The 25,716-nt window shown below is 40.7% G+C and overlaps 1 protein-coding gene across 1 annotated transcript in view; it reads left to right on the top strand.

Annotated features, from left to right (window-relative positions):
* The window catches only part of GARNL3 (GTPase activating Rap/RanGAP domain like 3), a 159,920-nt gene that overhangs the window by 69,249 nt on the left and 64,955 nt on the right, over positions 1-25,716 (top strand). The window contains exons 4-6 of the mRNA XM_061200963.1: positions 332-406; positions 19,554-19,653; positions 21,301-21,419. Coding sequence (XP_061056946.1) covers positions 332-406; positions 19,554-19,653; positions 21,301-21,419 — 294 coding nt within the window. The remainder of the gene's footprint in view (positions 1-331; positions 407-19,553; positions 19,654-21,300; positions 21,420-25,716) is intronic.

Genomic DNA, 25,716 nt, shown 5'->3' with positions numbered 1-25,716 from the left:
GTGAGCTACGCTTGTCCGCGTGTAACGTGTGTTAAGGTTGTAGGGAGCATCACCTCGATGCTTCAGTATTGGAATATGTTCAAATTTAGATTTGATGCTCTTGTTTTCCACTCTTATGGGTTAGGTGTTCCTCACTCTTCAGCTTCCTAAGGACTGTGGGACCCACCTGTACGAGGGCGTGGCTGATAGAGCTTCCAAGAGACTGTTAGCTCTAGGCTGGGCCCTCCAGCTCTCGCTGGATTTGACTTACTCATAGGCAGATACGGACAGATGGAAGGGGCATTGCAAATGGTGACCCAGCTTCCTAACTGAGTGCTCTTTTGTCCCCCAGCTTATTTCTAGTGATGCCGATGGAGCCATCCAAAGGGCCGGGAGGTTCAGAGTGGAAAACGGCTCTTCAGATGAGGTAAGGAAGTCTGTATCATCAACAGCAGACAATCATGGTGCCTGTGATACAGCTGTGAGCAGCTTGTGATCCTCTTTTCCAAAGAAGACCTGCCTAAATGGAGCCCAGGAAGGGGTCAGTAGGGCTCTTCAGAGTTTTGCTTGAAGCAAACAGGAAGGGAAAGTGCCATCATTCTTTGTATGGAAGGTGCTATTAATAGAGTGACGCGTACCCTTTGAAAGATCTGTAATAAAGCCAGGTAGACACATGAAGGTGGTCTGCCAGCAATGGGACCAAAGACAAATTCACAGCCACAGCACCCTTTGTGAATGGCCCCTGGAACCCTAGCTCTTACCCTCTGCCAGGCTTGTAGGCTTGGAACTGCCGTGTGAGCAATGTCAGGGTCCAGGAGAGAGATGCAAAAAATTACTGTGATTATAAAATGTCGTCTTTATTCAGAGAAGACACCAAGAAAGGAGGCCATTCCTGTCTGCCACTGCTTGGGCCCAAGCCCTCTTTCTGGGCTCTGCTGGTCATCCTCGCCATAGGCCAGAGGGACTCGCCTTGCTGGCCTTTCTTTGTTAAAACTTCCTCTGCCCGCTCCATCCCTTGGAGTCTACCCCCAGAACTGCTGAGTGCTATCTAAGCCCCCCAGTTTTTTCTTCTTTGCTGCTTCTCTGAGAGGCAGCCCATTGCAGTGCTTCAGCACCCCCAGCTTTGGCATCAGGCAAGCCTGGGTTCAAGTTCCAGCTCCCCCACCTCCTAGCTCTGCGACCGTAGGCAAGTAATCAGCCTTTCTGAAGCCCAGATTCTTCATCTGTAAGGAGGAAACGGTCTTGGGATTATCGAGAGGATTCAGTGAGCTAAGCTTGTAAAGCTATTAGCGCTCTGCCCAGTGTATAGTGAGAGTTCAGTGAGTGAGAGCTGTAATAGTAATAATGGTTGTTGTTGTTCCCATAAGTGGTGCTGTATGGCCAGCCTTGCCCTCCTGACCACTTCCTTAATCACGTTCTTGGTGATGGGCTATGGATTTAACTTGAATGCCACAGCATTCAGGAAGTTGTTGCTCATCTTCACCTTTGCCTTAACTTAGCAAAGCCCTTCACCCAGACGTGGTACCCTCACCATTGCTGTGAGGCAAAGGGGGCAGTCCCACCTTGGGCTGGACCCCTGAATAGGTGCCCACATACTTCTTATCCAGAATGATGTCAACTGACCTGCATAGAAGAAAGAACTCCCAGGGAAATTTGCTTCTGAAGCTTGGTAACAGCCCTCCCCAAATGGTCCTGCTCCTGAGACAAGACAGTCTTATCCTCACAGACTCAAGCAGCCAAGGGTGTCCCAGGAGCTAAGCCAGGAACAGAAGCGTCGAGTCCTCATTCTCCAGTGTTTAGAAAGCTAGCAGCCGCCAGGCCGAGTATCTACTTTGAGCACCTAAGTACCGGAGATACCAGAGGTTGCTGTACCTCAACACATCTTTCTGCTACCAAAATTTTACAGAACTTCAGCCCAGCCCGAAATGAACAAACTGTACTGGCTTTCCCCACCCCACATAAGCACAACTCTGGCCCCTGCCAAGACCAGTGTCTAGAGGAAATCCACAACTCCCCAGAAAAAGATAAATGGAGCCTTCATGCAGTCCTAGGATCACCACGCACTTTGGTTATCAAACACTCCTGCCTGGCCCTGTCACCTGGCCATGCCACGTGCCAGAGGACAAGGTCAGGGACTGGAAATCACCTATGGTGGGTCATGGGCCACAGTGGCTCCAGAGTCAGGCTGCTGGGGTTCAAATCATGGCCCCACAACTCACCAACAGTGTGGCCATGGGCGGTTCACTTAACACCTTTGGAACCATTTGGTGGAGTTACTGATTTAGCAAATCCTTGTGGTCTGTGGCATTCAAAACACAGTCCTGTCTCAGATTGCTTCTGTGGGCTCAAATACTGTTTTAAATTTTGTTTCCACAAAAGCCACCGACCATGAGTGCTCCATTGGAGCACCTTGGCTGGGTTTTATATCCATGGTCTTCAATTAAAAGCTCTGGCCAGTGCTAGCGCCCAGCCTGGTGAAAGACCGTGGAGGAACGTGAGACTCAGAGGGAAAAAAACCTGGCTTGCTCTGAGTTTGTTAAAGCAGTTAGTGCATTAGAAGGCTCAACACGCTGCTTGAAGTTTTTCAAACCCATGAACAAATTGCAAAGCAATTTCATTACTGAGTTATTTTTCCTTTTATCGTTGCATCGATACAGTATGGATACTAGACCCTTATCAGATATATGATTTGCCAAAATTTTCTCCCATTCCTTAGGTTGTGTTCTCATTTTCTTGATTGTGTCCCTTGAAGCATAAAAGTTTCTTAATTTGCTAATATCTAGTTCATCTATTTTGTCTTCTGTTGCTTGTGCTTCTCCTATCGTATCTAAGAAACCATTGCCTAATCCAGGGTTGCTTGGTCACTTTTTAGAGTTTACTCTTCCCTTTGGATAATGTCAAATTTGTCTTTTATTTCTTTAAACATAGTCAGTATAATGATTTTATTATCTGTGACTGATAATTCCAATATGTGAGGGTTTTTGTGGCCCTCTGTCTGTTAGATTTTTCTCCTGGCGTATTCTCATGGTGTACTGTGCTCCTCTGTGTGCTTGGCTGCCTGATTGTGTGCTGTTTGTTGTTCTTGAAGATGATTTTTTAGGAATAATATAAGGCTTAGGATGCATTGCCTTTTGGTACAGAGTGTGATCCTGTGATTTATTATAAGAAATATATATTTGGTCTTCGTACCTCTTCCTGGCACAGAGCTCCTAAAACCCTTGGAATTTTCTAAGTAATGAGAGTGATCATGGTGTCTTTTGTTATTTTTTTTTTTTTTTTAAACATCTTTATTGAAGTATAATTGCTTTACAATGGTGTGTTAGTTTCTGCTTTATAACAAAGTGAATCAGTTATACATATACATATGTTCCCATATCTCTTCCCTCTTGCAACTCCCTCCCTCCCACCCTCCCTATCCCACCCCTCTAGGTGGTCACAAAGCACCGAGCTGATCTCCCTGTGCTATGCGGCTGCTTCCCACTAGCTATCTATTTTACATTTGGTAGTGTCTATATGTCCATGACACTCCCTCACCCTGTCACATCTCACCCCTCCCCCTCCCCATATCCTCAAGTCCATTCTCTAGTAGGTCTGTGTCTTTATTCCCGTCTTGCCACTAGGTTCTTCATGACCTTTTTTTTTTTTTTTTTTTCCTTAGATTCCATATATATGTGTTAGCATACTGTATTTGTTTTTCTCTTTCTGACTTACTTCACTCTGTATGACAGACTCTAACTCCAGCTACCTCATTACAAATACCTCCATTTCATTTCTTTTTATGGCTGAGTAATATTCCATTGTATATATGTGCCACATCTTCTTTATCCATTCATCCGATGATGGACACTTAGGTTGCTTCCATGTCCTGGCCTTTGCTTTGTTGAGGTGTCTCTCCTCATGTCCGTGCTTTGGCTTTTGGGAGGTCTGACGTCTTCTGCCAGCGTTCAGTGGGTGTTCTGTAGGAGCAGTTCCATGTGTAGATGTATTTCTCATGTATCTGTGGGGAGGAAGGTGATCTCTGCGTCTTACTCTTCCGCCATCTTGCCCCTCACCCCCTGTTATGTTAATAAGTGACTTCTGGAAAGCCCCTAAGTTTCCTAAGGATGGGAGCTGGTCACCAGAGGAACCAATCACGTGATTAGAGAGCTTCCAGATGGGTGAACACCTGGAGATTCCAGAAGAGTGGCCGGCTCGGAGAGCATGGGCACTCCACACCCCCTCCCACGTCCACATACCTTGCCCCATGCATCTCTTCCATCTGGCTGTTCCTGAGTTATATCCTTTTATAATAAACTAGTAATCTAAGTAGTCAAGCGTTTCTCTGAGGTCTGTGCTCTAGCAAATTAATCACACCCAAGGAGAGGGTCATGGGAACCTTCAGTCTATAGCCAGTTGATCAGAAGCACAGGTGACCACCAGGATTTGCAGTTTGCATCGGAAGTTGCGGACGTCAGAAGCAGTCTTGTAGGACTGAGCCCTTAACCTGTGGGATCCGACACTGTCTCCAGGTAGACAATGTCAGAATTGAGTTGAATTACAGGACACCCAGCTGGTGTCGGAGAATTGCTTGGTGGTGTGGGGGGAAACCACATATTGGAATTGGTGTCAGAATCAGAGGGAGGGTTTGCATTTGCTTTTGCCAGACACCTTTAAACTAAAGTCCCAGCTTGAAACTTTTTAAACCCTTTAAGCCAAGATACAGGATGGAGCTGCAAATTTACATGAAGGTTGGCTTGTGGTCATAGCACCTCAGAGACACTCCTCCACTCAGCACTGTGTCAGGCTTCCTTGGAGTCTTTGGGGTAGAGGTGGTCTCTTCCGGTTCACTCTTTTCTTGAATGTGTAACCCTTTGGGGTCCCAGCTTAATGTGGGGTGGGTCTCCTATAGACTTACCTACTTCAGTGGATCCTGGGGGTTTGATTCTTTGCCCTCTTGCCTCTTGAGGTCACCAAAACCCAAGAGTAATTTTACCAGGATCGATAGATATCTTCAAGCTAAAGAGAATTTCCATGCTCCGCTTACCTCTCCGGGTTCCCACTTGCCTTTGTTTTGACTGGTAATTCCTTACTATCTTGTAAGCTCCCCAGTGCTTTTAAGGAGGTGACTTTAATATTTGTCTAATGCTTTTAGTTTCTTCAGTGGGAGGTTTGGTCGAATAACCTAGCTCACCATTACCAAAAACATAAGTTATATCAGGAGCGCTATTCATATAATACATCAAGTCATTCATTCAACCCACATGCAGGATCACTTCTCGGTGCCAGACAGGCTGAGCGCTGGTGATGCGGGAATGAATAAGACTGCTGACTGCTAAGGTCCCTGCCCCTGTGGGCTCACAGACAGGCAGGAGAGCGGTCAGTAAATAACACAGATACATAGGATGATTGCAAATTTTGGTAACTCCTGTGGAGAAAACACACAGGGGGCGTGTCATAAGGACGTCACGGTGAGGCCCAGGCTCCGAGCAGTGCTTCTCAGACTGTGTGTGGTGAAGGGCCTGCTTTTTTTTTTTTTTTTTTTTTTAAACATCTTTATTGAAGTATAATTGCTTTACAATGGTGTGTTAGCTTCTGCTTTATAACAAAGTGAATCAGTTATACATATACATATGTTCCCATATCTCTTCCCTCTTGCATCTCCCTCCCTCCCACCCTCCCCATCCCACCCCTCTAGGTGGTCACAAAGCACCGAGCTGATCTCCCTGTGCTATGCGGCTGCTTCCCACTAGCTATCTATTTTACATTTGGTAGTGTATATATGTCCATGACATTCTCTCACCCTGTCACATCTCACCCCTCCCCCTCCCCATATCCTCAAGTCCATTCTCTAGTAGGTCTGTGTCTTTATTCCCATCTTGCCACTAGGTTCTTCATGACCTTTTTTTTTTTTTCCCTTAGATTCCATATATATGTGTTAGCATACTGTATTTGTTTTTCTCTTTCTGACTTACTTCACTCTGTATGACAGACTCTAACTCCATCCACCTCATTACAAACACCTCCATTTCATTTCTTTTAATGGCTGAGTAATATTCCATTGTATATATGTGCCACATCTTCTTTATCCATTCATCCGATGATGGACACCTAGGTTGCTTCCATGTCCTGGCTATTGTAAACAGAGCTGCAATGAATATTTTGGTACATGACTCTTTCTGAATTATGGTTTTCTCAGGGTATATGCCCAGTAGTGGGATTGCTGGGTCGTATGGTAGTTCTATTTTTAGTTTTTTAAGGAACCTCCATACTGTTCTCCATAGTGGCTGTATCAATTTACATTCCCACCAACAGTGCAAGAGTGTTCCCTTTTCTCCACACCCTCTCCAGCATTTATTGTTTCTAGATTTTTTGATGATGGCCATTCTGACTGGTGTGAGATGATACCTCATTGTAGTTTTGATTTGCATTTCTCTAATGATTAATGATGTTGAGCATTCTTTCATGTGTCTGTTGGCAATCTGTATATCTTCTTGGGAGAAATGTCTATTTAGGTCTTCTGCCCATTTTTGGATTGGGTTGTTTGTTTTTTTGTTATTGAGCTGCATGAGCTGCTTGTAGATCTTGGAGATTAATCCTTTGTCAGTTGCTTCATTTGCAAATATTTTCTCCCATTCTGAGGGTTGTCTTTTGGTCTTGTTTATGGTTTCCTTTGCTGTGCAAAAGCTTTTAAGTTTCATTAGGTCCCATTTGTTTATTTGTGTTTTTATTTCCATTTCTCTAGGACCTGGGTCAAAAAGGATCTTGCTGTGATTTATGTCATAGAGTGTTCTGCCTATGTTTTCCTCTAAGAGTTTGATAGTGTCTGGCCTTACACTTAGGTCTTTAATCCATTTTGAGTTTATTTTTGTGTATGGTGTCAGGGAGTGTTCTAATTTCATACTTTTACATGTACCTGTCCAATTTTCCCAGCACCACTTATTGAAGAGGCTGTCTTTTCTCCACTGTATATGCTTGCCTCCTTTATCAAAGATAAGGTGACCATATGTGCGTGGGCTTATCTCTGGGCTTTCTATCCTGTTCCATTGATCTATATTTCTGTTTTTGTGCCAGTACCAAACTGTCTTGATTACTGTAGCTTTGTAATATAGTCTGAAGTCAGGGAGCCTGATTCCTCCAGCTCCATTTTTTGTTCTCAAGATTGCTTTGGCTATTCGGGGTCTTTTGTGTTTCCATACAAATTGTGAAATTTTTTGTTCTAGTTCTGTGAAAAATGCCAGTGGTAGTTTGATAGGGATTGCATTGAATCTGTAGATTGCTTTGGGTAGCAGAGTCATTTTCACAATGTTGATTCTTCCAATCCAAGAACATGGTATATCTCTCCATCTATTTGTATCATCTTTAATTTCTTTCATCAGTGTCCTATAATTTTCTGCATACAGGTCTTTTGTCTCCTTAGGTAGGTTTATTCCTAGATATTTTATTCTTTTTGTTGCAATGGTAAACGGGAGTGTTTTCTTAATTTCACTTTCAGATTTTTCATCATTAGTATACAGGAATGCAAGAGATTTCTGTGCATTAATTTTGTATCCTGCTACTTTACCAAATTCATTGATTAGCTCTAGTAGTTTTCTGGTAGCATCTTTTGGATTCTCTATGTATAGTATCATGTCATCTGCAAACAGTGACAGCTTTACTTCTTCTTTTCCGATTTGGATTCCTTTTATTTCTTTTTCTTCTCTGATTGCTGTGGCTAACACTTCCAAAACTATGTTGAATAATAGTGGTGAGAGTGGGCAACCTTGTCTTGTTCCTGATCTTAGTGGAAATGGTTTCAGTTTTTCACCATTGAGGACAATGTTGGCTGTGGGTTTGTCATATACGGCCTTTATTATGTTGAGGAAAGTTCCCTCTATGCCTACTTTCTGCAGGACTTTTATCATAAATGGGTGTTGAATTTTGTCGAAAGCTTTCTCTGCATCTATTGAGATGATCATATGGTTTTTTTCCTTCAATTTGTTAATATGATGTATCACGTTGATTGATTTGCGTATATTGAAGAATCCTTGCATTCCTGGAATAAACCCCACTTGATCATGGTGTATGATCCTTTTAATGTGCTGTTGGATTCTGTTTGCTAGTATTTTGTTGAGGATTTTTGCATCTATGTTCATCAGTGATATTGGCCTGTAGTTTTCTTTCTTTGTGACATCTTTGTCTGGTTTTGGTATCAGGGTGATGGTGGCCTCGTAGAATGAGTTGGGGAGTGTTCCTCCCTCTGCAATATTTTGGAAGAGTTTGAGAAGGATAGGTGTTAGCTCTTCTCTAAATGTTTGATAGAATTCGCCTGTGAAGCCATCTGGTCCTGGGCTTTTGTGTTTTGGAAGATTTTTAATCACAGTTTCAATTTCAGTGCTTGTGATTGGTCTGTTCATATTTTCTATTTCTTCCTGGTTCAGTCTCGGCAGGTTGTGCATTTCTAAGAATCTGTCCATTTCTTCCAGGTTGTCCATTTTATTGGCATAGAGTTGCTTGTAGTAATCTCTCATGATCGTTTGTATTTCTGCAGTGTCAGTGGTTACTTCTCCTTTTTCATTTCTAATTCTATTAATTTGAGTCTTCTCCCTTTTTCTCTTGATGAGTCTGGCTAATGGTTTATCAATTTTGTTTATCTTCTCAAAGAACCAGCTTTTAGTTTCATTGATTTTTGCTATTGTTTCCTTCATTTCTTTTTCATTTATTTCTGATCTGATCTTTATGATTTCTTTCCTTCTGCTAACTCTGGGGTTTTTTTGTTCTTCTTTCTCTAATTGCTTTAGGTGCAAGGTTAGGTTGTTTATTCGAGATGTTTCCTGTTTCTTGATGTAGGCTTGTATTGCTATAAACTTCCCTCTTAGAACTGCTTTTGCTGCATCCCATAGGTTTTGGATCGTCGTGTCTCCATTGTCATTTGTTTCTAGGTATTTTTTGATTTCCCCTTTGATTTCTTCAGTGATCACTTCGTTATTAAGTAGTGTATTGTGTAGCCTCCATGTGTTTGTATTTTTTACAGATCTTTTCCTGTAATTGATATCTAGTCTCATAGCGTTGTGGTCGGAAAAGATACTTGATACGATTTCAATTTTTTTAAATTTACCAAGGCTTGATTTGTGACCCAAGATATGATCTATCCTGGAGAATGTTCCATGAGCACTTGAGAAAAATGTGTATTCTGTTGTTTTTGGGTGGAATGTCCTATAAATATCAATTAAGTCCATCTTGTTTAATGTATCATTTAAAGCTTGTGTTTCCTTATTTATTTTCATTTTGGATGATCTGTCCATTGGTGAAAGTGGGGTGTTAAAGTCCCCTACTATGATTGTGTTACTGTCGATTTCCCCTTTTATGGCTGTTAGTATTTGCCTTATGTATTGAGGTGCTCCTATGTTGGGTGCATAAATATTTACAATTGTTATACCTTCCTCTTGGATCGATCCCTTGATCATTATATAGTGTCCTTCTTTGTCTCTTGTAATAGTCTTTATTTTAAAGTCTATTTTGTCTGATATGAGAATTGCTACTCCAGCTTTCTTTTGATTTCCATTTGCATGGAATATCTTTTTCCATCCCCTCACTTTCAGTCTGTATGTGTCTCTAGGTCTGAAGTGGGTCTCTTGTAGACAGCATAGATATGGGTCTTGTTTTTGTATCCATTCAGCCAGTCTGTGTCTTTTGGTGGGAGCATTTAATCCATTTACATTTAAGGTAATTATCGATATGTATGTTCCTATTCCCATTTTCTTAAATGTTTTGGGTTTGTTATTGTAGGTGTTTTCCTTCTCTTGTGCTTCTTGCCTAGAGAAGTTCCTTTAGCATTTGTTGTAAAGCTGGTTTGGTGGTGCTGAACTCTCTCAGCTTTTGCTTGTCTGTAAAGGTTTTAATTTCTCCATCAAATCTGAATGAGATCCTTGCTGGGTAGAGTAATCTTGGTTGTAGGTTTTTCTCCTTCATCACTTTAAGTATATCCTGCCACTCCCTTCTGGCTTGCAGAGTTTCTGCTGAAAGATCAGCTGTTAACCTTATGGGGATGCCCTTGTGTGTTATTTGTTGTTTTTCCCTTGCTGCTTTTAATATGTTTTCTTTATATTTAATTTTTGATAGTTTGATTAATATGTGTCTTGGTGTGTTTCTCCTTGGATTTATCCTGTATGGGACTCTGTGCTTCCAGGACTTGATTAACTATTTCCTTTCCCATATTAGGGAAGTTTTCAACTATAATCTCTTCAAATATTTTCTCAGTCCCTTTCTTTTTCTCTTCTTCTTCTGGGACCCCTATAATTCGAATGTTGGTGCGTTTAATGTTGTCCCAGAGGTCTCTGAGACTGTCCTCAGTTCTTTTCATTCTTTTTTCTTTATTCTGCTCTGCAGTAGTTATTTCCACCATTTTATCTTCCAGGTCACTTATCCGTTCTTCTGCCTCAGTTATTCTGCTATTGATCCCATCTAGAGTATTTTTAATTTCATTTATTGTGCTTTTCATCGTTGCTTGGTTCCTCTTTAGTTCTTCTACGTCCTTGTTAAATGTTTCTTGCATTTTGTCTATTCTATTTCCAAGATTTTGGATCATCCTTACTATCATTATTCTGAATTCTTTTTCAGGTAGACTACCTATTTCCTCTTCATTTGTTAGGTCTGGTGTGTTTTGACCCTGCTCCTTCATCTGCTGTGTGTTTTTCTGTCTTCTCATTTTGCTTATCTTACTGTGTTTGGGGTCTCCTTTTCACAGGCTGCAGGTTCGTAGTTCCCGTTGTTTTTGGTATCTGTCCCCAGTGGCTAAGGTTGGTTCAGTGGGTTGTGTAGGTTTCCTGGTGGAGGGAACTAGTGCCTGTGTTCTGGTGGATGAGGCTGGATGTTGTCTTTCTGGTGGGCTCGTCCACGTCTGGTGGTGTGTTTTGGGGTGTCTGTGGCCTTATTATGATTTTAGGCAGCCTCTCTGTTAATGGATGGGGCTGTGTTCCTGTCTTGCTAGTTGTTTGGCATAGGGTGTCCAGCACTGTAGCTTGCTGGTCGTTGAGTGAAGCTGGGTCTTGATGTTGAGATGGAGATCTCTGAGAGATTTTCGCCGTTTGGTATTACGTGGAGCTGGGAGGTCTCTTGTGGACCAGTGTCCTGAAGTTGGCTCTCCCACCTCAGAGGCACAGCCCTGATGCCTGGCTGGAGCACCAAGAGCCTTTTTTCTCTCCCTTTGTGCTTAGTCGAGTTTCACTTGCTCCCAGGGCGCCCCGTGCAGAGGCCTCGCAGCCGGCCGTGCAGACCGGAGCCCGCCGTGCAAGATGGCCGCGCCGGCGTCTCACTCGGCGGGCCGTGGGCCTGCTTTTTTATTTCCACTCTGTTGCAGGACTCTCTGTGGTCCTACTACGTATGACCGGTTTGCAGCACCCCCTCATACAACTCACCACCAAATTCAGTAACACCCAGATTGGTCTGGGTTCTGTTTAAGGAAGCTAATCCCCTAAGACTTGCTCTCCACTGCTGTCTACTTCATCACAGACTGTTGGCAAATCAGCACCCATCTGTGGACCACACCTTCCTGCCGTAGAGTTCATCTAGGCCCGTCCTCCACCCAAGGCATGAACCCCTGCAACAACTTTGCCAACAGTTAGGTCATCTGTCCCTGCCTGAATATATCTCCAGTGATGGGAAACTTGCTCCCCCCTTGATAGGTTTTTTCCTCTGGACACCAAGCAGTTCCATCACCAACTAGGTCTCCCACAATTCAGTTCAATTCTGACCGTAATTACCTGGAGCTAGCGTCAGGCTCCACTGGTTTCAGGCTCAGTTCCACACACTGCCCTCACTTCAGACACCCGTGGCAAGTATCAGGTCCCCAGGGTACCCACACATCCGTCTAACTTGGCTACAAAGTCAGGGGTTCCCATAACCCCCCTCCTCAGGTTCAGTAATTCACTGAAATGACTCACAGAACTCAGGAAAGCACTTTACTTACCATACCCATTTATTACAAAGGATACAACTTGGGAACAGCCAAATGGAAGAGATGCAGAGGGGAAGGGATGGGGGATGGGGGCACAGAGCTCCCCTGCCCTCTTTGGGTGCACCACCCTCCCAGCACCTTGATATAGTCACCAACCCAGAAGCTCACATGGGTATGGTTGATTAATTCATTCAACCTCCAGCCCCTCTCCCCTCCCAAAAGGTTGCAGGGTAGGGCTGAAAGTGCCAAGCTTCTAATCAAGCTTGGTCTTTCTAGCTACCGGCCCCATCCTGAAGCTAGCTAGGGGCCCACCAAGAGTTGCCTCATTGGAGCAAAAGATGCTCCTGTCACCCTTATGTCTCAGGAAATGCCAAGGGTTCTAGGAGTTCTGTGCCAGGAGCCAGAGACAAAGCCAAAATATAAATTTCCCATTATACCACAACCCTAAAGTTACTTCCATTTTTCGGCATCTCTCACTGCTAGAAAGTTCTTTTTATTGAACAGAATTCATCTGTCTATATTTTCCACTCAGAGTTTCTATTTATGGTTTCTGGAGCCCAGAGTGTAAGGCTGAGCCTTCTTCAGCATGATAGGCCTTCAAGCATTCCAAGACATCTGCTGTTTTTCTCCTAAGACATGGACTCAGTTCCACTTGTCATCACACTCCCTGCTGCTCCTTGGATGCATGTGAGGTGGTTAATGGACCTTTCAGGTGGAAGTGCTCGGAAATGAACACCTGGCTCCAGGTGCGCCTCACGGCCACAGAGTGAGGCCGGCTCATCCCCTTCCTTGCTGTGCACACGTTCTTCTTTTCACGAAGCCCGAGGACTCATTGCGAACTTACAATATGCTACCCCCAGCTCCAGTCTTTTTCACGTGTGCTGTTATTTAGCTGTGAGGCAACATCATGGTATAGTGGAGACAATTTTGGAGTCAAGCAAACCTGGGTTCAGACCTCAGCTCTACCACTTACCAGTTTATGACTCAATGTCAGGGAGCCTCAATCTCCTACTGGGTAAAAAAGAGAGAGAATTCCTACTTTGTAGCACCTGGCCTTCTCCACCCTGTACTTGTACAATTTGTATTTGTACCTAAATGTAGGATTTTGCATTGTCCACACTGAATTTTATCTCATTAGTGTGTCCTGTAATTGCTAATTGTCAAGAGTTTTTTTTGACATCTTGATTCTGTCACCTGTCCTATTAGCTAACCCAGTGAGAATCTTTATATTACCTTCAGATGTGCTTATCCTGCCATCTGTGTGCTCATTCAGATTATTAATTAAAATGACTGTGACCCTCAGGTAGATCCCTGGAAACCTCCCTTACTCAAGCTCACTTGTATGTATCAATTAGTATATGGTGGAGCAGAGGGGACAATCTTTCAGCTTTTTATAGATCTCTTCTTTAGCGTGGGGAGGATTCTCTTACACTCTGTTGGGGGACATGTAAATGAGTACAGTCTTTGGGGAAGGCAATTAGCAATCATTAAAAATGTGTATACCATTTGGCCAGCAGTTCTACTACTGGGATGTGTATTGTAGCGTTATTTTAAAATAAAAAAATAAAAAATAAATACACTTGGAAACAACATCAGTTTCCATCAGTAGAGGAATGATTTTGAAAATTATGATTTAGACACTGGAATGCTTAGTAGCTGTTAGAAAGAATGAGGTACAGGTAAATGTAATACCATAGAAAAACATTTACCATACAGTTCTAGACATAAAAGCAAGTTCCAGAATGATTCGTATGATATCATCCCATTTCCTTAAAAACAACAAAAAAGATAAACTTGCTTGTCAATATTCAAGAAAATTTCCAAAAGGATACCTAAGAATTTAATAGTAATTGCTTCTGGAGTGGAAATGGGAGGTCAGGAAAGAAGTTAGAGGACCTTAACTTTCTACCCTTTTATGTTTACATATTTTACACATCTATACTCAACTGAAGTGTTTAATTTTTTTAAAAAAACTATGTAGTTGTTAAAAGGAACAAGGTAGATCTGTATGTACTAACAGAAATATTTCTAAGATTTCTTTTTTTAGTGAAAAAATAAGTTTCAGTGTAACATCTATAATACTATCCCATTTATGAAAACAGATTATGTGTGTATATATACATATGTATGTAAATATATGTATATGTATGTAAATGTGTATACGTATGTATAGACACATTTTTGTAAATGCATAAAAAGAGCTGGGACTATCCAAACCAATCTGGTAACATGGTTATTATATGGCAAGGAAGTAGATTAGGACATGGGGGTTGGGGAGAAAAAAAGCATTTTAATTTTTGTATGATTTAACTTTTTCAACCAGCTTATATTTATATTTGCAATTCAGAATTTTTTAGTTTATTTTTTTAAATCCATCTTCTTTATTGTCAGTGTTCTTTCAGCAATTTAACCTAGAAAGTGAAGGAAAGTCAGTTTAAAAGCATTCATTCATTAATTAAACTCACTCTGGAAGAGACTCTGAAAAATCACAGGCATTATATAAAACTATGGATCTCATTTGTAGCCTGAGTGCTTGTGTTGTGTGGACTCCCTGCTTAAAGTCAAATATTAGAGAACATTCAGATAAAATGGGGGTGTTATACATGGATTTTGATTAAATTCTCTTCACAATATCCTGGCCATATACAGTCTTCATCCTTCACATCCCGCAAGTATAAATGTGGTTAAACAAAACAAAACAAGGAAAGCAACAAGGAGCTTTTGTGGGCTTTGGAATTTGATGCAGAAATGATTCAGGATTTCTCAGTCTCAAGACTCATTCAACCCTGTGGGCATGTTCAGGCACATCTGCAGCATAGAAGAATTTGAGTTCATTACTGCATAATACCTTTTAGCAAATGATTATCTAAAAGGGATAAAGTTAGTATGGGTGTTTGCAATGTTAAACTTTGATTGTCTGGAAAATGTGCTCATCAGAATATTTCCTCCTAACATTCTTGTTGATGTCAAGTAAATACTGTGTTCCTGTGTAACTGTCACCTTAAAATGCTATAGGAAGTTTCTGTATCTTTGAAATCCTCATAAAATAGGCCATACTTAAAATAGTTAGGATTTATTGCAAAATTAAAAACACAATTGGGTACTACTACACCCACTCCAGAACTGCTAAAATTAAAAGGACTGAAACGCTAAGAGTTGGTCAGAGGATGTTGAGCAACCGGAACTCTTCCATGAATTGCTAATCGTGTAAAATTGGTGCATTTCCTTTGGGAGACTGTTGGCAGTATTTACTAAAACTGAACGTCTGCATCCTCTGGGTCCCAGGATGTACACCCAACAGAAATGGGTACTTATGTCCACCAAAAAACAGACACAAAATTGTTCATTGTGGCTTTATTCCTAATAACCAAAAACTGGAAACAATTCGTATGTCCATCAACTGAAGAGTGAATGCATAAATTTTGGAGTGCATACATGGACCGCTACATGGCAGTGGGACAGAGTGAACTACTGCTTCACCAATAACGGGGATGAATGTCACAGACAGAACGTCAAAGAACAAAGAACCTGACTCAAACGAATACACACGATGCGATTTGATTTCTATGAAGTTCAAGAGTAGGTAAAACTAATCCATGGTGATAGAAGTCAAGATAGTAGTTACCTTGTGTGATTGAGTGTTGACTGGGAAAATGCATGAAAGAGCCTTCGGGGGTACTGAAAAGCTTTTCTGTCTTGATCAGGTGGTTACAAGGGTGTATACATATTTTTAAATCATTTCAGTGTACACTTAAGACTTGTGCCCTTTACTCTCTACTGCTACTACATATCATCAGGAATTGGAACTCATTTTCAGAGTCTTTCTTCTGGGGTCCTGAACAGAGGGATTTTATTTTTTCTCTTAGTCTCCATTTCTTTTGTCAGTTCCTGCGTGTGTTCTTGTCTTTACACCTCATCATATGTGCTTTTAACAAGGGACAGGAAATATCTTGCTCTGTGAGACTCACAACTTTTCTGGTGTTGGGTTTTTTCCCCGTTAAGTATTCAGTGAAGATGAAAGTTAAATAGGTATCTTTTTGATCATTAAAAAAAGGACTCATAATTGACAGTTTGTACTCAGTAGAGGTTTGGGACATGACACTGGCCAGAGTCCCTTCTCTCACTCCAAGACGCTGTGCTGCATCTTGCGCCTCCCTCTATTATTCATTCTGCTGGTCCAACATTCCGAGGGGAGCTGGCAGACTCAAGGGCTTCAGAAGGTCAGGAGTATGGGGGTCGTTTTCTATGCCTTTGAACACCCTTCTCAGAATAATGTTTTTTTTAATGCTTTAAACAAAATACATAGAATTACAAAGGAAAACATGTATTGAAATAGTTATCAAAATGATTTTAAAAGCTAATTTATGATACTGTAATATACATGCTTTTTAATTAATACATTAAATAACAAATCTAGCAGCAGATCTCATAACTGTTGTAATTTTGAGCAGGGAAGGGTATAAACAGTATTTTGAGATATCTGCAATCACTATAATGCGTTCTGAAAGTATCTGATTTTTTTTTTTTGGTGACATGGTTATCAGAGCTGTTCATTCTACTTTTTCTGCATACATTCATAATTGAATGAAATACTGAATTTTAGTTGGAAGCTAGGGAAAATAAAGATTTTTTTTTCCCCATCCAAGTTCATGCTCACTCTGGAATCTTTTAGAACCCTTGGTATAGAGCATTGATTCTCAAAGTTCAGTGTCCATCAGAAATCACCTGGGATGCTAAAGAAAGCTCTCTGAGCCATGCAAGTGTTGGAGGCTCGAGAGTCTTGTGTCCTGGTGACTTAAGAGTCTCCTCTCCAGGCTCTGCTGATGCTTTCCAGGATCCAGGGCCTTGGGACCATGACACCATCCACTGTGGGTCTGACTGTGTAAGGCCAGCTGCCTAGGCTGGACCCCACTGATGTCTGGTCAGATGATGCCTGAGGCTGGCTGCTGGACCCCAGGTAATGTCATAGCTGAGTGCTACATGGTGGCACAGTGGAAAGAACTGTGGACCAGGAGTACTGCCTGAGGTTTATGGTTATAAAATGAATAGCTGTTGACCATGAATCAGCCAGAAATTCTACAAGGAACAAAATCCAATTATACGCTCTTCTTGAATCACACCAAAAGGTCAAAACTAAGAGGCAACATTTTGAACAGGTGATCAACATTAATATCACCAATGAGGAACAGATGGACGTCTTGAAATATGATCCGCTGAGAAGGACATGCTCACTTATGTCATATTCCGACCAAGCACGCATAACCTGAATCTAATCATGCAGAAACATCAGACAAACCCCAAATGAGGAGTGCTTTATTTAAAAAAAAAGGGGGGGCATGCTGCATTCTTCAGAAATGTCAGTGTCATAAAAGACAAAGAAAACCTGTGGCATGTTCCAGATTAAAGGAGTCTAAAGAGACATGACAACTAAATGATCCTGTACTGAAGGGGGAAAATGTTTCAAGCAACACTGTTGAGTCAATTGACAAAATTGGAATACAGGTGGTAGATTAAATTATTGTATCAAAGCTAAATTTACAAAAGTTGATAAAGCTGTATTGTGGTTATGTAAGAAGATACTCCTATTCTTGGGAAATACACATTGAAGTATTTAGGAATAAAGGGCTATTATTTATGCAATTTAGTCTTAAATGATTTGGGAAAAAGTGTGTGTGTGTGTGTGTAGAGGGATAGAGAGTAGTGAACAAGTGAATAATGGGATAAAATGTTAGCAGTAGGTGAATCTGGTAAAGGGCCTACAGATGCTTTTTGCACTCTTCTTATTCTTGCAACTTTTATGTAAGTTTAAAATCACTGCCAAATAAAAATTTATATATATGGGTGTGGGTGTGGGGGGATATATATATATATATATCTCGCTGATTTTTTTAAAGTCAAGAAAATTCAGGGCTTCCCTGGTGGCGCAGTGGTTGAGAATCTGCCTGCCAATGCAGGGGACACGGGTTCGAGCCCTGGTCTGGGAAGATCCCACATGCCGCGGAGCAACTGGACCCGTGAGCCACAACTACTGAGCCTGCGCGTCTGGAGCCTGTGCTCCGCAACAAGAGAGGCCGCGATAGTGAGAGGCCCGCGCACCGCGATGAAGAGTGGCCCCCGCTCGCCGCAGCTAGAGAAAGCCCTCGCACAGAAACGAAGACCCAACACAGCCAAATATAAAATAAATAAATAAATAAATAAATAATTTTTTTTAAAAAAAAAAGAAAATTTAATAAAGGCACAATAATACTAAGAATTTTAACCTACTTTTTACCCCTTGATAGATTAAAAAGGCATAACATTAAATAAAAGACTCAGAAGATGATGTAATGGTTAAGATTTTAAAAAAGAGAAAAAAACTCTGACATTGGAACTGATTTGTTTTAGCTCCACTGCTTATTATTTCTGCAACCTTAGGCAACATACTTAAATTATCTAAGCATCAATTTCCTCATCTGAAAGTAAGGGGATAAAATCGACTCTATCTCATGAGTTGGTGGAGATACTATGGAGATAATTCATGTAAAGTGTGTGGCCTAATACTTGGCACTTAGAGCTCTTTCCGTGAACGTCAGTATTTCCAGAGCAATGAGAAAGACAGAAAGCATCTTAATTCAATTTATAAAGTAATATAACCTTGAAAGCATGACAGAAATATATACTGAAAAGAAACCTATAGATTCATCTCACCAACAAATATGATACATAAGTCATTTTTTTAAATCCAGCAATACAGTATATCAACAGAATACCTGTAAGGGTGTCTTCCAGAAATCTAAGAACCATTCAGTATAAGAAGAGCCAATGGTATAATTTATTACATGACTATGATTTTCCCCATTTAACCTATTCGCTAAATAGTTGCCAAAAAAAAAAAAAGCTTTCAGTAAAATTCAATATTCATTTCTGAGAAAACCGCTTTATAAACTTGGAATTGAAGGGAACTTCTTCAACATGATAAAGAAACTGACCACAGGCATCCAGTAAATCACTAGAAGCATGTCAGAATGAGAAAAGAATGTTCCAGCAGTCTGTCTTACACACAGGGCACAATGTAGATGTCAATGGAGTTTCAAACTGTATATTCAGTATGATTCCATTTTGGTAAGAAAAGTACATATGTACATGTAGGGGAAAAATTTGAGGAAACCATATCAAATCATTAATAATGATTATATCTTTGGATAGAGGATTCAGATTATCCGTTATGTTTATCCATATTTTCCACATTAATTGAGTTACAGTAAATTTTTTAAATTCTACAAAGAATATGAACTCAAATAAGATGCTGCCGAGATGTGTTCCAGGTGCAATGTGCCTGTTACAGGGTAACAAACAGAAGGGCGTGCCTCTGCGGGCACCAACTCCCAAATGTTGTGGAAGCTTCGGCCCAGAAAGGAGAAAAACTTTAAACTCAAGTTACACTCAAGTTAGAAATCGCTTAACTCACTGGTTCACCTGCTGCTTTTTCCTACACCCCAAGGACCTTCAGAACATTTCTATGATGTGGATTTAGACAGGTGTCTTTTCTAATGAGAACATGTGGTTACAGCCCTGTTTGTACACTTCTAACAGTGACTTTTCCGGTTCTTTGGCATCTGGTTCATTGCTACCTTGTTTACTTTCTAAATAAGCCTCTTAATGGCATAACTTTGTTCCATTACAGAATGCAACTGCTCTGCCAGGCACTTGGCGAAGGACAGACGTGCACTTAGAGAATCCAGAATACCACACCAGATGGTATTTCAAGTATTTTTTAGGACAAGGTAATTATGTCATTACAGTGGTTGGGAAGAAAGGATATTCAGAATGAAAATTAGTGTCGGTATAATTTCTGGTACCCTATATGTGTGAAACTTATCAGTTTAGGGACACTGAGGTCAGGGCATTTCATTTCAAGGTCAGTTATAAGCTTTGTAGATTTGTAAGCTTTGAAGATTCAGCCCTAGCAGGTTTTCCTCAGTTTTAAATTTGTTATTTATATTTTATTTTTTATCTTATATTTTTATCTTTAAATTTTTTATTTAGTTAGTTTTTGCCAGTTGTTTTTGTCCCTGGGGAGTTAAAGAGGATTAGATAGTATGAATGAGTGATTTGCGAGATGAGAAGACTTTGCAGGGCACAAAACAATTTTAGACTTAACAAGGCACGTACCCGGTCTATAGTGGGCCTTGAACACTTAGTTCAAGGCAGTGAGAGGGAGAAACGATTCCCTGAGCTCCAGGGCCAATGCAGAGCAGAGAGGCATTACGCTGTAGGCTCTGGTGACCAGGATTTGTTTATCACTTACCAAGTGCCAGGCAATGTGCTCTTGCAAAGGCAGCTGTGATCCCTACCCTCGTGGAGACTATAGACTGTTTGAATCCTGGTTCTGCCATTATCAACATAGGACCTTAACACTAGTTACTCCCACTTCTCTGAGTCTTAATTTCTTATCTGTAAAGTGGGGGTATTACGAGTACATACCTAGGAGGTTTGAACAGAAGTGTCAGTGAGGCACACTAAGCCTGGTGCCTGGCACATACCAAGAGCTCTGTCATGAATAGTGATGTACATTTGAAGCGAAAGGCTCATGTGAACGTATGTGGAAAGGTGGAAAACAGGAGCGTGGTTAGCGACAGAAGGCAATGGGAATGGAAGAATAATCACTATGGCAGGATTAGAAATGGGTTAGATAAATTGCTTATCAGGCTAATGCATTTATTTATTTGTAGAAGATGTGATACTTGAGCTATAAAATGAGAGTGAGCAGACCCAAATGATGTCTTTTTAAAAATCGGATACTGTATTATTCCAAGAAGTTCACTTATTTGGCAAGACATATCTCTTTATAAAGAAAGAAATTGGAGGAAAGTTGCTATCTTCCCAAATGCTTGAAAGCATAGTGCCTGGAGTAGTGATGACTTCAGAGAAAAGTGGTGCCGTCAGTTTGGATGCCTTCAGCTGCCTCAATGGTCTTAAACAATAAGGGAGACAACAAGAGACCCAGAGGTAGGGCAGGCTCTGGGGTTGGTGGAGTCAGAGGCTCGGTGATGTCATCCATGCTGGCCTTCCTCAGGGTCACAAGATGGTTGCAGCAATTCCAGGCATCACTTCTAGACACCACCATGTCCAGGGGAAAAGAAGGCCATCTTTAGGAGTGAGGAAGCCCTTCCAGAAACCCCTTGACACACTTTTCCTCCTGTCTCATTGGCCAGAATTGGGTCACATGTTCATTCCTGAGCCCATCCCTGGCAAGGGGAACAGGAGAGGATGATTAGGATAGAGTCACCAGGTTCTGTCCCGAGCTGGGCTGGAGATTACTGTTCCCTGATCCTGTGGGAAGGGCTGGCTGCCACCTGCCGTGCCCACTGCTCCCAGTGCCTGGAGGAGCCGGCTGCACCTTCACTGTTCTGAACCTGCCTCTTTTCCAGTCCATCAGAACTACATTGGAAATGATGCGGAGAAGAGCCCCTTCTTCCTGTCGGTGACCCTCTCTGACCAAAACAATCAGCGTGTCCCTCAATACCGTGCAATCCTTTGGAGGAAAACAGTGAGTATCAGACCTGCACCTGGAGTTTCAGCACCACTCCAGAGTATAATCAGTGTCATTGTCAGCCTTTTTCTACTAGGGTTTTTGAGTTTGGCTACTGAGGATTATCCTGTTCACAGGGGAGACCTTCACACTCTGAGTTTAAGAGCAACTTTTCCTACATAAGCCACTAAGTAGACGTGTTCATTCCCCTCAATCTCTGCCCTCTCGGAATACACGACTATATTATTATCGCTGTTACTGATACTGAAAGTGATGAGCTGGCACATCTTCAACTAAAAGAAACAAGATTTAGTGGACGAATATCATACTGTTACGTGGGCACAGCCCCTGGGGGGCTCCTGTTTCCATGAGTCAGTTGGTCAACTGCTGAAGCAGCTGTGCTTCTAGGATTTCTTTGAGGCTTACCTCCTTTCATCAATTTCATGGTGTAGAAAAGCAACCCTAGATCTAACAAGTACCTCCTGCCCATGGTGGGCTCTGGACACTGAGCTGGGGACAGCGGGCTGAAAGCAAGCCCTTTCAACTCGAGGACGCGGGTCTTTCTTTAGCTCAGGAAAGTTTTTTTATGTTCATTGGTGTTGCTTCTTTTCCTATTCTGAATTTTTTCTAGTAATTCTTATATTCGACCTCTGTCTTTCATCTTTTACCTTTTCTCATTATCTTCTTCTCTTGTTTTTTTTTTCTTTGCTTCTCAGAGAATTTTTTAGAGACCATATCAACACTAGAAAGAGCAAAGGTTTGGAGTTAAGAAAACTAGGGTCAAATCACCTCAATAACAAGCTCATTTTGTGTGAATTTGAGAAAATTGCTCATGCACTCTGAGCCTCCATTTTCTTCTTTGTAAAATGGGGAAAGTTCTGGGCTATGGCTCACAGTGTGATGAGCACTAACAAGACTACCTGAAGTGAGATCTTGCTTGAAAATTTACCCAGTGTCCCAAATCGTCAAATCTTAAAACTGGTTAGGTGCCTAAAGGATAAAACATCTTATTCTTGAATTGGTGAGTACGGTGTATAATTTAAAAAGCAATAAAATAAACCACACTTAGAAAATGTTAGTTCTATTATCTGGTGGTCCCACTTGATGGGTACATTTGTTGAAATCCAGTATTTAAATAATTGCATGCTGATTTTTTTTTTTATATACAGTAGGTTCTTATTAGTCATCAATTTTATACACATCAGTGTATACATATCAATCCCAATCGCCCAATTCATCACATCACCACCACCACCCCCCCGCCACTTTCTCCCCTTGGTGTCCATACATTTGTTCTCTACATCTGTGTCTCAATTTCTGCCCTGCAAACCGGTTCATCTGTACCATTTTTCTAGGTTCCACATATATGCGTTAATATACGATATTTGTTTTTCTCTTTCTGACTTACCTCACTCTGTATGACAGTCTCTAGATCCATCCACGTCTCAACAAATGACCCAATTTTGTTCCTTTTTATGGCTGAGTAATATTCCATTGTATATATGTACCACATCTTCTTTATCCATTCATCTGTCGATGGGCATTTAGGTTGCTTCCGTGACCTGGCTATTGTAAATAGTGCTGCAATGAACATTGTGGTACATGACTCTTTTTGAATTATGGTTTTCTCAGGGTATATGCCCAGTAGTGGGATTGCTGGATCATATGGTAATTCTATTTTTAGTTTTTTAAGGAACCTCCATACTGTTCTCCATAGTGGCTGTATCAATTTACATTCCCACCAACAATGCAAGAGAGTTTTCTTTTCTCCACACCCTCTCCAGCATTTGTTGCTTGTAGATTTTCTGATGATGCCCATTCTAACTGGTGTGAGGTGATACCTCATTGTAGTTTTGATTTGCATTTCTCTAATAATTAGTGATGTTCAGCAGCTTTTCATGTGCTTCTTGGCCATCTGTATGTCTTTGGAGAAATGTCTATTTAGGTCTTCTGCCCATTTTTGGATTGGGTTGTTTGTTTTTTTAATATTGAACTGCATGAGCTGTTTATATATTTTGGAGATTAATCCTTTGTCCATTGATTCGTTTGCAAATATTTTCTCCCATTCTGAGGGTTGTCTTTTCGTCTTGTTTATGGTTTCCTTTGCTGTGCAAAAGCTTTGAAGTTTCATTAGGTCCCATTTGTTTATTTGTGTTTTTATTTCCATTACTCTAGGAGGTGGATCAAAAAAGATCTTGCCGTGATTTATGTCAAAGAGTGTTCTTCCTATGTTTTCCTCTAAGAGTTTTATAGTGTCCAGTCTTACATTTAGGTCTCTAATCCATTTTGAGTTTATTTTTGTGTATGGTGTTAGGGAGTGTTCTAATTTCGTTCTTTTACATGTAGCTGTCCAGTTTTCCCAGCACCACTTATTGAAGAGACTGTCTTTTCTCCATTGTATATCCTTGCCTCCTTTGTCATAGATTAGTTGACAATAGGTGCGTGAGTTTATCTCTGGACTTTCTATCTTGTTCCATTGATCTATGTTTCTGTTTTTGTGCCAGTACCATATTTTCTTGATTACTGTAGCTTTGTAGTATAGTCTGAAGTCAGGGAGTCTGATTCCTCCAGCTCCGTTTTTTTCCCTCAAGACTGCTTTGGCTATTCGGGGTCTTTTGTGTCTCCATACAAATTTTAAGATTTTCTGTTCTAGTTCCATAAAAAATGCCATTGGTAATTTGATAGGGATTGCACTGAATCTGTAGATTGCTTTGGGTAGTATAGTCATTTTCACAATATTGATTCTTCCAATCCAAGAACATGGTATATCTCTCCATCTGTTGGTATAATCTTTAATTTCTTTCACCAGTGTCTTATAGTTTTCTGCATACAGGTCTTTTGTCTCCCTACGTAGGTTTATTCCTAGGTATTTTATTCTTTTTGTTGCAATGGTAAATGGGAGTGTTTCCTTAATTTCTCTTTCAGATTTTTCATCATTAGTGTATAGGAATGCAAGAGATTTCTGTGCATTAATTTTGTATCCTGCAACTTTACCAAATTCATTGATTAGCTCTAGTAGTTTTCTGGTGGCATCTTTAGTATTCTCTATGTATAGAATCATGTCATCTGCAAACAGTGACAGTTTTACTTCTTCTATTCCAATTTGTATTCCTTTTATTTCTTTATCTTCTCTGATTGCCGTGGCTAGGACTTCCAAAACTATGTTGAATAATAGTGATGAGAGTGGACATCCTTGTCTTGTTCCTGATCTTAGAGGAAATGCTTTCAGTTTTTCACCATTGAGAATGATGTTTGCTGTGGGTTTGTCGTATATGGCCTTTATCATGATGAGGTAGGTTCCCTCTGTGCCCACTTTCTGGAGAGTTTTTATCATAAATGGGTGTTGAATTTTGTCAAAAGCTCTTTCTGCATCTATTTAGATGATCATATGGTTTTTATTCTTCAATTTGTTAATATGGTATATCACACTGATTGATTTGTGTATATTGAAGAATCCTTGCATCCCTGGGATAAATCCCACTAGATCATGGTGTATGATCCTTTTAATGTGTTGTTGGATTCTCTTTGCTAGTATTTTGTTGAGGATTTTTGCATCCATATTCATCAGTGATATTGGTCTGTAATTTTCTTTTTTTGTAGTGTCTTTGTCTGACTTTGGTACCAGGGTGATGGTGGCCTCATAGAATGAGTTTGGGAGTGTTCCTTCCTCCGCAATTTTTTGGAAGAGTTTGAGAAGGATGGGTGTTAGCTCTTCTCTAAATGTTTGATAGAATTCACCTGTGAAGCCACCTGGCCCTGGACTTTTGTTTGTTGGAAGATTTTTAATCACAGTTTCAATTTCATTACTTGTGATTGGTCTGTTCATATTTTCTTTTTCTTCCTGGTTCAGTCTTGGAAGGTTATACCTTTCTAAGAATTTGTCCATTTCTTCCAGTTTGTCCATTTTATTGGCATAGAGCTGCTTATAGTAGTCTCTTAGGATGCTTTGTATTTCTGCAGTGTCTATTGTAACTTCTCCTTTTTCATTTCTTATTTTATTGATCTGAGTGAGTCCTCTCCCTCTTTTTCTTGATGAGTCTGGCTAATGGTTTATCAGTTTTGTTTATCTTCTCAAAGAACCAGCTTTTAGTTTTATTGATCTTTGCTATTGTTTTCTTTGTTTCTATTTCATTTATTTCTGCTCTGATCTTTTTTATTTCTTTCCTTCTGCTAACTTTGGGTTTTGTTTGTTCTTCTTTCTCTAGTTCCTTTAGGTGTAAGGTTAGATTGTTTATTTGAGATTTTTCTTGTTTCTTGAGGTAGGCTTGTATAGCTATAAACTTCCCTCTTAGAACTACTTTTGCTGCATCCCATA

The sequence above is a fragment of the Eubalaena glacialis genome, chromosome 9 (assembly GCF_028564815.1).
Source record: "Eubalaena glacialis isolate mEubGla1 chromosome 9, mEubGla1.1.hap2.+ XY, whole genome shotgun sequence".
NCBI lineage: Eukaryota > Metazoa > Chordata > Mammalia > Artiodactyla > Balaenidae > Eubalaena > Eubalaena glacialis.
This window is presented reverse-complemented; position numbering and strand designations above follow the sequence as displayed.